The following is a 15,740-nucleotide window of genomic DNA, read 5'->3' on the forward strand; positions in this document are numbered from 1 at the left end:
CCCTAATAACGCAAGGTAAGCCCTGAGGTACTACAACAGATAAAAAATACTCGCTGCTGCAATTCTCTATCACGCGTACACCCTTAGCTTGTGGGGCCCCCAACATCAAACCCTCCATCAAACCTGGGCCCCACGATCGGGGGCCCCCAGAACGAGGGGGCCCCTGGGGGGCCCCAGAGGGAAGGGGCCCCTGGGAGGCCCCAGTGGGAAGGGGCCCCTGGGGGGCCCCAGAGGGAGGGGGCCCCTGGGGGACCCCAGAAGGTGGGGGCCCCTGGAGGGCCCCCGACGAACGGGGGTCCCCAGGAAGAAGGGGCCTCTCAGGGCCTTCAGAAAGGGGGGCCCCCTGGGGGCCCCCAGAGGGAAGGGGCCCCTGGGGGGCCCCAGAAGAGCGGGGGGCCCCTGGGGCCTCAACAGGGGAAAGTGATGGGTTGAAATCAAAAGAAGGGGGGCCCCCGGGGCCCTGAAGATTGGGAGGCCCCAAAGAGGCCTCAGAATGGGGGGGGCCCCCGGGGGCCCCCGTTGAACTCTGCATCGGGGGAGTGACGGGGGGGAGGAGAATCTTTGATTCTAAACCCTAAACCCTAAACCCTAAATATATAAAATATAAATAAAATTAAAAAAACAAATGAAAGAAGAGAAAAGAATAGACAGTGCATGCGCTGCAGCTGCAGCAGAGACAGAATCGACGATGGAGACCCTCAACCCCCACAGCCTAAACGCTAAACCCTAAACCCTAAACCCTAAACCCTAAACCCTAAACCCCGATTCCCCGTACTTGAATACATATTAGATGAAATGCGAAATAATAATTTTTTTGTATTGACTTGCAGTCTCAGGGTTAAAGGTCTAGGGTTTAGGGTTTAGGGTTTAGTGTGTAGTGTTTAGGGTTTAGGGTTTTGCGTCTGCGTTTCCTAGGGCGGTGGCTATCTTGTCCTTTAGGGTTTAGGGTTTAGGAATGCACATAGATAGGCCTGCACCAGCCTTCTCAATGTGGGAAAGGTTTAGGGTTTAGTTAGGGTTAAGGGTTTAGTTAGGGTTAAGGGTTTAGTTGGGGTTTAGAGTTTAGTTAGGGTTTAGGGTTTAATTAGGGTTTAGGGCTTTTCAGGCTGTTGTTTTGTGTGCGTGTTGCAGTTGCTGAGATAATCCTGACCCAGCAATTAAAGAAGACAAAACCCCTTAAACCCTAAACCCTAAACCCTAGGCCCTCCAGCTAGGTGTGGCTAGCTGTAGAGGGACAGCTGTCCTCATAGAGAGGCCTCCGCACTTTGTCTCTCTTGCTTGGGGTTTAGGGTTTAGGGTTTAGGGTTTATAGCAGCTCATTTGCAAGAACAGAGATGCTGTGCTGTCCCCCCTTTATCTCTTTTTGTTTCCCCAGCTGAGAGCGTGCTGAGGGTTTAGGGTTTAGGGTCTGGGCCTCATCAGTCGTTGTTGTTTCTCTCTCTCTCTCTCTCTCTCTCTCTCTGTCTTTTAATATACTTTCTATGTAGCAGAGCCACGCATTCGAAGGGTTTAGGGTTTAGGGTTTAGGGTTTAGGGTTAAGAAAAAGACAGCTGTTTTTCTCTCTTCCTTAGCAGCAAAGGAAGGCGCCCCCAGACACTCCATTGGCTTCCTGTTGCCTTCTCTCATAATGTTTAGGGTTTAGGGTTTAGGGTTAAGGTTATACTTAAGGACTACTGGAGCTGCGCTTGGGAGCTTCAACATAAAGAGACAGAAATAGGGTTTAGAATTCAGAATTTAGGGTTTGAAGGCTTCCTTTCTACTCTGCTGTTTAGGATTTAGGATTTAGGGTTTAGGGTTTAGGGTTTAGGGTTTAGGGTTTAGGGGCAGTCCCCTTCAGAGTGACCTTCTGCCCTATTTGCTCCAGCCTCTTTCTTCTATGGTGGATGTACACCGCAAAAATAGAATTAAAGAGTTAAAGAGTTGTCTTTTAAAGAAGTTGTTTTAATAAGAAGAATAAAATATATTTATTTGTTCGAGTGCAGCAAATATAAAGATGTGTGTTTGCTTCACCTCCTCCTCTTCCTTCTTCTTCCTTTGTTTATAAACATATCTTTTTGATTACATTAGAAGCCTTCTTCTTTCTGCTGCAGGAAGACTGATAAACAAACCAACAGGCAGGAAACCCACAGCAGCAACAGCAGGAGCAGCAGCAGCAACAGCAGGAGCAGCAGGAGCAGCAGCAGCAGGACCGCCCTTGAGGTTGAGGGGGGAAGCACGGCCCCTTTTATTGCTGCCCCCAGACTTCTTCTAGTCTGAAATAAAGAAATAAAAAGATATAATAATTTAAATTCTAATATATTTCATTTTGAAATAAAGAAAAAACATGTAAAAAGTGCTGCAGCAGGAGGGAGAAGGCCTCGGGGCGGTCTACTCGCTCCCGCTGAGGTGTACAGGCAGCTGCAGCAACAGCAGCAACAGCAGCAGCAGGAGTCTCTTTGATTGTCTTCCACAATTACAAATGAAATATTATTTATAATTTGTTTTTATTTCTTTTTTTATTTCTTTTTGTTTCAATCTCTAAACTCGTGCATTGAGCAGGAGCAACACCAAATTCGTCTGCAGCAGCAACTAGAGGCCTTCTGGTGTTGTTTGCTGCTGCTGTTGCTGCTTGTCTTACTATTGCATCTTTGTTTCTTTTGCTTCTTTGATCAAAATTCTGTCTTTCTGCTGTTTGCAGGGAGGTGTAGGTAGAAGGAATTCAAAACCCCGAGAAATTAGGGTTTACGATTGACTGTTTAGGGTTTAGGGTTTAGGGTTTAGAGTGCCCTTCTCATTGTCTTCAACCCGGTTAGGCATATTCTGTGAATCAACAATGTTGAGGGTACTTCAGTTTCTGGTGCTTGCTGCAGCAGCACCAGCACGAGAAGCAGCAGCAGCAACAGCAGTAGGAGCAGCAGCAGCAGCAGCTCTACCTGAACCTACGTCAACAGCAGCAGATGATATACCCGTAACTACAGCAGAAACAGCAGCAGCAGCAGCAGCACCAGACGGATCTGAAGAGCCCTTAGAAGCTCCTTTAAAAGTTGTTGATGATAATGCTACACCAGAGTCTGACCCCAGACAGAATATGTCTGTTGTTTATCTAGATGCACACGCAGCAGAAGTAAAAGAGCTGGAGGAGCAGCAGCGGATGCAGGACGAGCTGCAGCAGCAGCTGCAAGAGCAGATGCAGGAGCTGCAGCAGCAGTCTAGCTGCCGTGACAGAACAAAAGTAGCAGCAAAACTATTGTGAAGGAATTCATCTGGGGGGATGAAGAAGATAAATCAGCAGCAGCAAAGCAGCAAGAGGAGACACCTGAAGCAGAGGAGACACCTCAGACAAAGCAAATACCTCAGCAGCGCGTCGCCCCACAGCAGCAACCAGAGGACTCAGAAGAGGGGGCGGCCCCTACACGCAGACTACAGGAGACAACTCAGCAGCAGGAGGAGGAGACACCTCAGCAGCAGCAGCAGGAGACACCTCAGGCAGACGAAACATCTCAGCAGCAGCAGGAGGAGACATCTCAGCAGCAGCAAGAAGAGACATCTCAGCAGCAGCAGGAAGAGACATCTCAGCAGCAGCAAGAAGAGACATCTCAGCAGCAGCAAGAAGAGACATCTCAGCAGCAGCAGCAGGAGACATCTGAACAAGCACCGACACGTAGACTAGAGGGGACAGCTCAGGGAGAGGAGACACCTCGGCAGCAGCAGGAGGCATCTCAGCAAGAAGAGACATCTCAGCAGCAGCAGGAAGAGACATCTCAGCAGCAGCAAGAAGAGACGTCTCAGCAGCAGCAGGATGCACCTCAGGTAGAGGAGACCTCTCAGCAACAAGGAGAGACAACTCAGCAGCAAGAAGAAACATCACAGCAGCAGCAGGAGACATCTCAGCAGCAGCAGGAGACATCTCAGCAGGAGACATCTCAGCAGGAGACACCTCAGCAGCAAGAAGGGGAATCTCAGCAGCAGCAGGAGGAGGCACCTCAGCAGCAGGCGGAGACACGCAGACTAGCGGAGACACCTGAGCAGCAGGAGACCTCTCAGCAGCAGGAGGAGACATCTCAGCCGCAGGAAGAGGCATCTCAGCAGCAGCAGGAGGCATCTCAGCAGGAGACATCTCAGCAGCAGGAGACATCTCAGCAGGAGACACCTCAGCAGCAGGAGGAGGAGGCATCTCAGCAGCAGGCGGAGACACGCAGACTAGCGGAGACACCCCAGCAGGACGGGGAGGTATCTGAGCAGCAGCAGGAGACCTCTCAGCAGCAGCAGGAGACATCTCAGCAGCAGGAGGAGGAGGCACCTCAGCAGGAGACCTCTCAGCAGGAGACATTTCAGCAGCAGCAAGAGACATCTCAGCAGCAGCAGGAGGAGGCACCTCAGCAGCAGGCGGAGACACGCAGACTAGCGGAGACACCTGAGCAGCAGGAGGCACCTCAGCAGCAGGAGGAGACATCTCAGCCGCAGGAAGAGGCATCTCAGCAGCAGCAGGAGACATCCCAGCAGCAGCAGGAGGCACCTCAGCAGGAGACATCTCAGCAGCAGGAGACATCTCAGCAGGAGACACCTCAGCAGGAGACACCCCAGCAGCAGGAGGAGGAGGCATCTCAGCAGCAGGCGGAGACGCGCAGACTAGCGGAGACACCCCAGCAGGACGGGGAGGTATCTGAGCAGCAGCAGGAGACCTCTCAGCAGCAGCAGGAGACATCTCAGCAGCAGCAGGAAACATCTCAGCAGCAGGAGACATCTCAGCAGCAGCATGAGGCATCTCAGCAGCAAGAAGAGACATCTCAGAAGCAGCAAGAAGAGACATCTCAGCAGCAGCAGGAGACATCTCAGCAGCAGGCGGAGACACGTAGACTAGAGGAGACACCGCAGCAGGAGACCCCTCAGCAGCAGCAGGAGACATCTCAGCAGCAGGATGAGACATCCCAGCAGCAGCAAGAAGAGACATCTCAGCAGCAGGAGGGGGAGTCTATGCTAGACAAGACAACCCAGACACAGTCGGCATCCCAGCAAGAGGAGACACCTGAGGTAGAGACACCTCAGCAGGAAGAGACATCTCAGCAGCAGCAGGAAGAGACATCTCAGCAGCAGCAGGAAGAGACATCTCAGCAGGAAGAGACATCTCAGCAGCAGCAGGTAGAGACATCTCAGCAGCAGCAGGAGACATCTCAGCAGCAGCAGGAAGAGACATCTCAGCAGCAGCAGGTAGAGACATCTCAGCAGCAGCAGGAGACCTCTCAGCAGCAGCAGGAGATCTCCCAGCAGCAGCAGGAGACCTCTCAGCAGCAGCAGGAGACTTCTCAGCAGCAGCAGGAGACCTCCCAGCAGCAGCAGGAGACCTCCCAGCAGCAGCAGGAGACATCTCAGCAGCAGCAGGAGACATCTCAGCAAGAAACATCTCAGCAGCAGGAGGAGACATCTCAGCAGCAGGAGGCATCTCAGCAGGAGACAGCTGAGGTAGAGGAGACACCTCGCCAGGAGGAGGCGTCTCAGCAGCAGGAGGAGACACCTCAGCAGCAGGAGGCATCTCAGCAGGAGGAGGCATCTCAGCAGCAAGAAGAGACATCTCAGCAGCAGGAGGCATCGCAGCAGCAGGAGACATCTCAGCAGCAGCAGGAGACATCTCAGCAGCAGCAGGAGGTGTCTCAGACAGAGGAGACCTCTCAGAAGGAGGAGACACCTCAGGCAGAGGGGATATCTCAGAGAGATGAGACAACTCAGACAGAGGAGACACCTGGGCAGGAGGAGACACCCCAGACACAGGAGACATCTCAGCAGCAGGAGGCGTCTCAGCAGCAGGAGGAGGCTTCTCAGCAGCAGGAGGAGGCTTCTCAGCAGCAGGAGGAGGCACCTCAGCAGCAGGAGGAGGCTTCTCAGCAAGAGGAGACATCTCAGCAGCAGCAGGAGACCTCTCAGGTAGAAGAGGCATCTCAGCAGCAAGGGGAGACACCTGAGGTAAAGGAGACATCACGCCAAGAGGAGACAGCTCAGCAGCAGCAGGAGACATCTCAGCAGCAAGAGGAGACAGCTCAGCAGCAGGAGGAGACACCTCAGCAGCAAGAGGAGACAGCTCAGCAGCAGGAGGAGACACCTCAGCAGCAAGAGGAGACAGCTCAGCAGCAGGAGACGTCTCAAGCAGAGACAACTCAGGAAGAGAAGACAACTCAGACAGAGGAGGCACTCTCTGAAGCGGAGACAGCTCCTTCCTTGGTGGAGTAAGAGACAGAAACAGTTTGCTGCTGCTGCTGCTGCAGCAGCAGATTCAGGTTTAGGCTGCATGCAACATGCGCAAAAAGGAGACAGAGAAGGAGATAGAGGAGACAAACAATAAAGAGACAGACAGAGGCAGCCCCTAACTTCTGGGGTCTTCGTAAGACGAACCCTACAAGCGACAGGAAGGGGTTTGGCTGCTGCTGCAGCGGCAGCAGCAACAGCTCCTGCTGCAACAGCAACAGATGCAGCAGCAGCATCAGCAGCAGCGACGGGGCTTTTGTAGAAACCCCCCAAGAGAGACAGCTGTGTTGTACACCGCAGGTGTACATACACCCGAACGGCTGCGCCTCTTCTGTCTCTCTCTGCATGCGTCTCTGTGTTTAGTTTTTGTTTTGTTTTGTTTTGTTTTGATTTAATTTAATTTGATAGACAAATGCAACAAAGGTGTCTCTCAGCTGTACGTACACCACAACTAACAGCTGCAGCTGCACCTAATGCCGCATTTCTTCTCTATTTATACGAACATATATATTTATATATATATATATATGCATATATATATATATATTTATTTATTTATAAGCACTTATACATAAACATTTATATCTATATATGTTTGATCGAGCTGCTAGCTGTCTCTCTACAAGCAGCAACAAAATATCTTTTTGCTGCTGCCTTCAATAAGCAGCTACAAACTCAAACAAACATTTTACAGAAATAAATATATATAAATATATATAGTATATAGATATATATATTTATATTTATAACAGCATATTTAAAGAGACAGCATTAAACAATAGATGTGCAGCAGCAAAACTGGAGATACACTGAGACAGAAATTTGCGGTTTTTCTCCCGCTGCAGTTCAGCAGCAGCAGCAGCAAAACTTCTCGCTGCTGCTGCAGCAAACATATCGGCTCATGTTGCAATCAAAACAAGGAGTCTCTCCTTACTGCTGCGCTTGTTGCTCCGCCCCCGCTGTGCAAGCTCAGCAACAGCTAGCTACACCTTGCTACGGCTAGCTAGAGCTACCTATAGCTAGCTACAGCTACCTATAGCTAGCTACAGCTAGCTATAGCAAGCTACAGCTTGCTACAGGTAGCTACAGCTAACAATAGCTAGCTATAGCTAGCTACAGCTAACAATAGCTAGCTATAGCTAGCTACAGCTAGCTGCGCCGAGGATGGGGATATTGGAGCTGAACGAACAAAAAATGAAGGCCTCAGAAAGAGGCCTCAGAGGCAAACGACGCATGCGAGATAAAACGCATGCAACTAATATTTAAGCATTTGAGGTGCTGCTGCTACCTGCAGCAGCAGTAGCAACACTTGCTGCTGCTGCTGCTAGCAGCAACACTTGCTGCTGCTGCTGCTAGAAGGCAGCAACTCTGTGTACAAGAAAAACACTTTATTAAACACCTAATATCTGCGGGTGGCGGGGCTCCAGCCGCTGCTGTTGCTGCTGCTGTTGCTGCTGCTGTTGCTGCTGCTGCAGCACAGTAGCAGCATTCCATACGCATTGTGAATTACCTGGCAGCAGAAGCAGCAGCAAAGCGCAGCCGCTGCAGCAGCAAAAGCCGCAGAGAAGACAGTAGACGATGATGCTGCAGCTCCCCGCCGCAACACCGGTGCTTCTGCTGCTGCAGATGCTGCTGCTGCTGCTGCTGCTGCTGCTGGTCTCGCTGCCAGACCTCCACCAGAGCGAGAGACATGCACAGGACCCGGTGCACCTCCTGCTGCTGCTGCTGCTGCTGCAGCTGAAGGCACACTCCTTTTTGCTGCTGCACTGAAGCCAGCTGCTGCAAGATGTGCGCCAGCAGCACTCTCAGCCGCAGCAAAGGAGTTGTTGCTGCTGCTGCCGTTGTTGCTGCTGCATATTGCGCTGTATAGGCAGCCTGCAAAGCAGCAGCACGTTTCAGCAAGGGCTGCCACAGCAGCAGCAGCAAATCTGGGGATGCAGCAGCAGCAGCAGACATGTTTTGCTGCAGCAGCAGCAGCCGCTGCAGCACTGCATGCACTTCAGGAGCTGCCTGCCCCCGGGCCCACGCGTAAGTGCAGCAGCTGCTGCTTCCTGCTGCTGCAGCAAGACTGCCATCGACGAGCAGAAACAGCTTGTCTAACACGTCTGCTGTTGCTGCTGCTGCTGCTGTTGCTGCTGCTGATTCAAAACCTGCTGCTGCTGCTGCTGCTGGTTTTGCTGCAGTGTGAGGAGAACACCGGCGTCTTTTCATTCGTGCTGCTCCATCAGCTTCGTGCTGCTGCTGCTGCTGAGTCTGCAGCTGCTGCTGATTCGGCTGCTGCTGCTGCTGCTGATGTTGCCGCCGCTGCTTCCTAGGAAGCTGCTGGCGAAGCGGCAGCTGTTGCTGCTGCTGCTGCTGCTGCTGCTGCTGCGGCTGCTGCTGTTTCTGCTGCACGTGTAGCTGGGAAGCACGTAGCTGCTGCTTTTGCTGCTGCTGGCGCTGCGGCTGCTCTTGCAACTGCAGCGGCAGCAGCAGCTCACCTTCCTCTGCCTGCTGCTGCTCCTCCTGAAGCAGCTCCTGCTGCAGTGGCAGCAGCAGCTCGTCCTCCAGCTGCTCCTGCGACAGCTGCTGCTGCTGCTGTTCTTGCTGCAGCGGCAACAGCAGCTCGTCCTCAAGCTGCTGTTGCTGAAGCTGCTGCTGCTGCTGCCCTTGCAGCTGCTCTTGCTGCAGCGGCAGCAGCAGCTCGTCCTCAAGCTGCTGCTGCCGCTGCTGCTCTTCCTGTTGCTGCGCCTCTTGCACCTGCTCTTGCTGCAGCGGCAGCAGCAGCTCGTCCTCCAGCTGCTGCTGTGCGAGCGTTGTTTGAGTTTGCTGTTGCTGCTGCTCCTGCTGCTGTTGCTGCTGCTGTTGCTGCAGTGGCGCGAGAGCAAGCTCTTTCTGCTGCAACACTTCCTCTTGCTGCTGCTGCTGCTTCTGTTGCTGCTGCTGAAAAGCTGTATTGTCCTCTCCTTCCTTCTGCGGCACTTCAGCTTGCTGCTGCTGCTGCAGCTCTTCGGTCTGCTCCTGCTGCTTATTTTGCTGCTGCTGCTGCTCAGGTTGTTGCTGCTTCTGTCTTTGCTGCAGCGCCTGCTGCAAGGAGGGACGCATCTCGTCTTCTAGCTGCTGCTGCTCATCCTGTTCCTGCTGCTGCTGCTGCTGTGGTTGCTCATGCTCGTTCTGCAGCGACAGAGGCAGCTCTTCCTCCTGCTGCTGCTTCTGCTGTTGCTCACTTAGCCGCTGTTGCTGCTGCTGCTGCTGCTGTTTCTCCTGCGGCAGCAGACACGACAGCCCATTGTCCAGCAGCTGCTGCTCTTCCTGCTGCTGAAGCTCCTGCTGCAGTGAAGAAAGGATCTTGTCTTTCTGCTGCCTCAGAGGCTGCTGCTGTTGCACCCCTTGCTGCTGCTGCAGCTGCTGCAGCGCATTTCCCTGCTGCTGCTGCTGCCCCTTTTCTTGCTGAAGAGAGGGCAGGAGATCGTCCTCCAGCTGCTGCTGCTGCTGCCGGTGACCCTGTTGCTCTTGCTTCTGCTGCTGCTGCTGCTGCTGGTCTTGCTGCTGCTGCTGCTGCTGCTCATCTTGCTGCTGCCGCTTTTGTTGTACAGGAGACTGGAGTTTGTCCTCCAACTGCTGCTGCTTCTGCTGCTGCAGTTGCTTCTGCTGCTGTTGCTTCTGCTGCTGAGCGTCCTGCTCCTGCTGCTTCTCTTCCTTCTGCAGGTGAGACAGCAACTCGTCCTCCAGCTGCTGCTGCAGCAGCTGCTGCTGCTGTTGCTGCTCACACTGATGCTTCTTCTCCTTCTGCATAGGCGACAGCAACTCATCCTCCAGCTGCAGCTGTTGCTGCTGCTGCTGCTGCTGCTGCTCACATGGCTGGTGCTCCTCTTCTTTCTGCAGGGAAGACAACAACTCATCCTCCAACTGCTGCTGCTGCTGCTGCTGCTGCTGCTGCAGTTCATGTTGCGGCTGCTGCTCTTCTTTCTGCAGAGAAGAGAACAACTCATCCTCCAGCTGCTGCAGCTGCTGCTGTTCCTGCTGCTGCTGCTGCTTCTCCTCCTTCTGCAGGGAAGAGAGCAACTCGTCCTCCAGCTGCTGCTGCAGTTGTTGCTCGTGCTGCTGCTGCTGCTGCTGCATAGGGACTACCAGCTCGCCCTTGAGGTGTTTCTGTAGCCGTCCCTCTTGCTGCTGCTGCTGCTGCTGCTGATGCTGCTGCTCACACAGCTGCTGCTGCTGCTGCTCTTGCTGTAGCGCAGATACAAACTCGTCCTCCAGCTGCTGCTGCAGCCGTTCCACTTGCTGCTGCTGGTCCTGCTGCTGCAGCTGCGGCTGCGGCTGCTGCGACGCCTGCAGGCGATCTCCTTTGTTTTGCTGCTGCTCCTCCTCTTGCGTTTGCTGCTGCTGCTGCTGCTGGTTGTGCAGTACAGGCGCTGCGGTTGGAGTGTCTGCAGAGCTGTGCAGCTGCAGCTGCTGCTCTTTATTAAAATTACTCTCCCCAAATATATCATCATCAAGGCTCTCCGTTGGCAGCAGCAGCTGCTGCTGCTGCTGCAGTGCTGCTGCTGTTGCTGCTGGTGCAGTGTTGCTGCTGCTGCTGCAATCCCCAAAGTGCTCGGATAGCGGGGCGCTGACCTCCGGTGCTGCAGTAGCAGCAGCAGCAGCACAAGGCCCTTGCTGCTGCTGCTGCTGCTGCCTGGCTGTGAGTTGCTTGATACGCCTTGCATCTGCAGCAGCAAGCCGCTTGAGTCTCTTTACATCGTCCCTCTCCCGCTGCAGCAGCAGCAGCGTGGAAGCAACAAGTTGCTGCTGCTCTTCTTCTGCTTCTGCTGCTTGCTGCAGCTCCTTCTTGAGCCGCTGCTGCTGCTGCTGCGACACCTGCAGCAAATGTTCTCTGTGCTGGACTTCTGCTGCTGCCTGTTGCAGCTGCTGCTGCAGCAGCTCGATCTGCTGCTGCAGCTCCAGCAGCTGCTGCTCCTGCTGCAGCAGCGCCTGCTGCTTCGTTTCAAGAGTAGCACTTAGCCTCTTATTCTCCTCCCCCCAAGCATCATACCCCTGGAGCTGCTGCAGCAGCAGCTGCTGCCGCAAGGCATCGCAGCCCTTGCATGCGCTTCTGCTGCTGCACGTGCTGCTCCTTCCGCTGCTGCTGCCGTTGTTGCTGCTGCCATTCTCGTTGCTGCAGCAGCTGGCGCTGCTGCTGCTGCTGCTGCTGCACGCTTCCAGCAGGGCTTTCTCGACCTGGGAGGACCCTCCGGGGGGCCCCCTTGGGGGCCCCTGTTGCTGCTCAGCATCTACTTCATTGTTAGGGGGCCCCTCTGAACCCTGCTGCTGCAAAGTTGGTGCTGCAGCTGGGCCCCCAGTGCCGTATGGAGAGCAGCAGGGGCCCCCCTGCTGCTGCAAATCGGCTCCTGATGCTGCAGCAGCAAGGACAGGGGCCCCGTGCGTCGCTGATTGGTTTGTTGTTTTGCTGCTGTGAGCGGCTTGCTTTTGCTGCTGCTGCGGGTGCGGGGCCCCCAGTGCTTCTTCTTGGGGCCTCTCTACATCAAGAAAAGAACAAAGACTGTCTTCTAATTGCTGCAGCGTCTCCTCGTCTAAAGCACCGGTCTCCTCCGGGGTTGCGGGGGCCCCCATGCCCTTTCTACCGCCTCCGGGGGGCCCCTGTACCCTGCTGCTGCTGCTGCTGCTGTTGCTGCTGCTGTTGCTGCTGCTGCTGCTGCTGCTAGGGTTACCCCAAGATTCCCACGGGGGGGCCCCAAAAGAAGCAGCAGGAGGGCCCCCTTCATCATGCAAACCAGAAGGAGGGGCCCCTTCAATAAGCGCGTATTCCTGCTGCTGCTGCTGTTGTTGCTGCTGCTGCTGCTGTTGCTGCTGTTGGGCACTTTTTGGAGGTCGTCCCCGCCGTCTCTTGGGTTGGTTTTCCTCCTCCTGCTGCAGCAGCAGCACCTCCTGCTGCTGCTGCTGCTGCTGCTGCTGAACCTTGCGGCGGCGCCTGTTAGATGCTGGCAGCGCAGCAACAAAGGCTTCCTGTTGTATTGGGGCCCCCTTCGGTGCAGCAGCAGCAGCAGAAACAGGAGCTTCCTCCGTAGAGAGGTGCCCCCAGCCTTTCTGCTGCTGCTGCTGCTGCTGCTGCTGCTGCTGAGGGGTTGTTGCTGCTGCAGCAGAAAGACCCTCACCCGCAGCAACTTGCGATATGAACGAAAGCATCTGGTCCCAGCAGAGGCCCCCGATGGGGCCCCCAGGGGCCTCTGCTGCTGCCTGGGGGGCCTCAGGGGCCCCCCTTAGGGGCCCCCCAGCGTTGCATGCGTCTTTAGACCCTGGGGGCCCCCCCGCCTCAGCACCAAGCTGACGAGGAGGCGGGTGCTGTGGGTGTACAAGGGCTGGACACATGGCTACAGACAACACCTGCTACTGCTGCTGCTGCTGCTGCTGCTGCTGCTGCTGCTGCTGTGGGGAGTACAGGGCAGGGGGTTATGGCCTCCTCCATCATCCCGGCGGTTCGGTTGCAGCAGTTGCTGCTCCTGCTGTTTCTGCTTGCTCTCTTGCTGCCGCCTTTTAGCTGCTGCAGTTGCCCTGCTGCAGCAGCAGCAGCAGCGGCAGCAGCAGCAGCAGCAGCAGCAGCAGCAGCAGCAAGGCCGGCTCGGCCTGGCTCTGAGGGGGGCGTCGGTCTAGCACAAGGCGGGAGGAAAAAAAAGAATTCCAGGACCTGTAAAAAGTGCCCTTCTACGGTTTAGGGTTTAGGGTTTAGGGTTTAGGGTTTAGGGTTTAGGGTTTAGGGTTTGGGGTTAATGTTAACACAGAAAAGAAAGATTTAGAGATAAGGGTGGGGAGAGAGGACGGCACGATGCCTTTCATTTCCCGCAGCAAATTCAGGAGAAAGGCTTAGGGTTTAGGGTTTAGGGTTTAGGGTTTAGGGTTTAGGGTTTGGTGCCACCAGCAAAGTGCTGCGCGCTCAAAGCGGCAGCCCCATTTTCATTGTGCATGCAGTCAGAGTTCAAAGCATTTTAATTATTTAATTAAGTCAGAGTTCAAAGCATTTTAATTATTTAATTAAATTTGTCTTTATTTTCTTTTTATTTTTATATAATAAAGAAAAAAGATATTAGGGCCCCTCTACCTCCAGAGGCCCTCAAGCGCAGCGCAGCAGCCGAGAGTGCTGCTTGCTGCTGCTGTTGCTGCAGCAGCAGCCAAAGCAGCAGGAAAAGCAACAGAAGCGGCAGGAGAAGCAGCAGCAGCAGCAGCAGTAGCAGCAGCGGCAGCAGGACAAGACTTCTGAGTCTCCCATCTCCCCCCCGTGGGGCCCTTCAAGTTCACAGGAGCAGCAGCTGCTGGGGTTGCTGCTGCAGCTGCTGCTGCAGCTGCAAAAGAAACAGTAGCAGCAGCAGCAGCAGCAGTTGTACAGCTGTCGGGATGAGACTCAGCGCCCCCCTCTTAGACAGGTGGAAGTCTAGCTGGACGTACAAGTCGGCGCAAACCCTAAACCCTAAACCCTAATCCTTAAACCCTAAACCCGAAACCGTCTCTGATACCTGTCTCTGCTAACAGTTAAGCTATGCTTGCATGCACGCATCCAGCCTCTGCTACCTGTGCATGGACCGTCCAGTGTGGGGTGCTGCTGCTGTTGCTGCTGCTGCTGTTGCTGCTGCTGCTGCTGCTGCTGCCGCTGCTGCTGCTATAGGTTGCAGAAGTATAGGGGGGGCCCCCGCTGGAGTCTGCCTCGCTTCATGGTTCAGGGCCCCTACTGGGGTATTAAATTTAGGAGGCCCCCAAACCTGACGAAGTGGGGGCTGCCTCAGCTCACCCGCCCCAGCAGCAGCAGCAGCAGCAGCAGCAGCAGCAGCAAGAGCAGCAGCAGCAGCAGCGGGGGTAGCAAGTACTGCGATATGATGAAGCTGCATGTTGTAAGCGGCAGACACAAAACTGTTAGCAGCACCCACTGTGGAAGGGTAGGCCTTGGCCCAGGGGCCTAAACCCTAAACCCTAAACCCTAAGTCGAGGGTTTAGGGTTTAAGGTCTATCAGTGGTTTAAACCCTCAATCGAGGGTTTTGGGTTTATAGGCCCAGGCGCCTAAACCTTCATTTAAGGGTTTAGGGTTTAGGGTTACTCGGTCCAGGGCCCGAAACCCTCATTCGAGGGTTTAGGGTTTATTAGCCGAAGGCCCCAAGCCCATAGCTGAGGGTTTGGAGGCCGAGGCCCGGAAACCTTTGAGGGTCTAGGGTTTAGGGTTTGCAGGCCGAGGTCTCTAAACCCTCAGTTTAGGGTTTAGGGTTTACGCGTCTCTCCCTTGCAGCACTTCGTCGCTGTCTCCTCTTTAATTGTTTAGGGCTTTGTTTAATATATCATTTGGTGTATGTACACCGCAACAGTCAAAACCAGAAAACCCTTCATTATAAATATAAAACGAGTAGATTATCTTTATTTATAAATTATTATTTATTATTTATTATTACTATTATTATTTATTAATATTTATTATTATTGCTGCTTTTATATTCAGCGCAGCAAATGCAGATAAGGCGTCTGCTGTCTATACAGCAGATATAATTAACAGCACTCCTTGTCTTTATTTTTTTCTGTATTTGTTTGCTTATAGCTTATAGCGGTGTATATTTGTTTACTATGAAGAACAAGCCGATCTTTCTACCTGTCCTATAACCTATGTAAACCCTAAACCCTAAACCCCCTCGTCAACCACAAAACACCGTCCAAGATTCAAGAGTTCATGGCGCCCTACAGAGAAAGAGCGGCTGAGGGCCCTGGGGGCCCCCCCTATAGGGCCCCCTAGGGGGCCCCCAAGGTTGAAGGCCCTGGGGCCCCCCCTATAGGGCCCCTAGGGGGCCCCCAAGGTTGGAGGCCCTGGGGCCCCACAGCAGGAGGGGCCCCCCGGCCTCTCTGTGCCGCACAAGTCAAACTACTTTTGCTTGAGCACCGATGAAAAGCACGATGGGGGCCCCAGGGGCCCCCCGCTGCATGCAGCAGCAGCAGCAAAAGCAGCCGCAGCAGCAGCAACCCCCCCATCTCCCCTGTCTCTCCCTACTAGGGGCCCCTAGCTAGAGGGCCCCCCCCTTCCCCCCTCCCCTAGGCGAAGCCCCCAAAGGCGGGGGGCCCTTAACCCCGAGGGGCCCCTTATAAATGCGCCTTGTTTACAGCACAGCCACCACCTTCAGCAGGAGTTGTTATCTCCTGTTAGTTGGATGGGGGCCCCGGGGGCCCCCTAAGGGAGAGGCCCCCAGGTGGCTTCCTAAGGGAGAGGCCCCCAGAGGGCCCCCTAAAGGGAAGGCCCTTAAGAGGCCCCCAAAGGTGAAGGCCCCTAGGGGGCCCCCCTAGGGGAGAGGGCCCCTAGGGGGCCCCTTAAGGGAGAGGCCCCTTAGGAGGCCCCCTAAAAGGGAGAGGCCCCAAGGGGGCCCCCCTAGGGGAGAGGCCCCTTAGGGGGGCCCCCTAAGGGGCCGCCAAAAAAGGAAGTCCCCTAGGGAGCCCCCAAAAGGGGGGGGCCCCAAGGGGGCCCCCAAAAAGGGGGGGGGCCCCCTAGGGGGCCCCCTAGGGACCCCTTAGGAGAACACAAGT

General features: G+C 54.6%; 3 protein-coding genes across 3 annotated transcripts; 2 read left to right on the top strand and 1 right to left on the bottom strand.

Annotated features, from left to right (window-relative positions):
- Positions 1-87: 87 nt before the first annotated feature.
- Positions 88-432, top strand: EAH_00043810 (hypothetical protein; the record flags this gene model as incomplete). The annotated part of the gene is made up of 1 exon (XM_013391683.1): positions 88-432. A coding segment is annotated over one exon (345 nt), but the record flags the coding sequence as incomplete, so codon positions are not given.
- Positions 433-2,813: 2,381 nt separating this feature from the next.
- EAH_00043820 (hypothetical protein) lies at positions 2,814-6,202 on the top strand (the record flags this gene model as incomplete). Its single annotated transcript, XM_013391684.1, has 2 exons — positions 2,814-3,198; positions 3,258-6,202. The coding sequence occupies 2 exons, from the start codon at positions 2,814-2,816 to the stop codon at positions 6,200-6,202; spliced, it is 3,330 nt and encodes a 1,109-aa protein (XP_013247138.1).
- A 1,521-nt stretch (positions 6,203-7,723) lies between these two features.
- On the bottom strand, positions 7,724-12,565 carry EAH_00043830 (hypothetical protein, conserved; the record flags this gene model as incomplete). Its single annotated transcript, XM_013391685.1, has 1 exon — positions 7,724-12,565. The coding sequence occupies one exon, from the start codon at positions 12,563-12,565 to the stop codon at positions 7,724-7,726; it is 4,842 nt and encodes a 1,613-aa protein (XP_013247139.1).
- Between the last annotated feature and the right edge of the window lie 3,175 nt (positions 12,566-15,740).

Source organism: Eimeria acervulina, genomic scaffold (assembly GCF_000499425.1).
Source record: "Eimeria acervulina Houghton genomic scaffold, Eah_scaff593, whole genome shotgun sequence".
Classification (NCBI taxonomy): domain Eukaryota; phylum Apicomplexa; class Conoidasida; order Eucoccidiorida; family Eimeriidae; genus Eimeria; species Eimeria acervulina.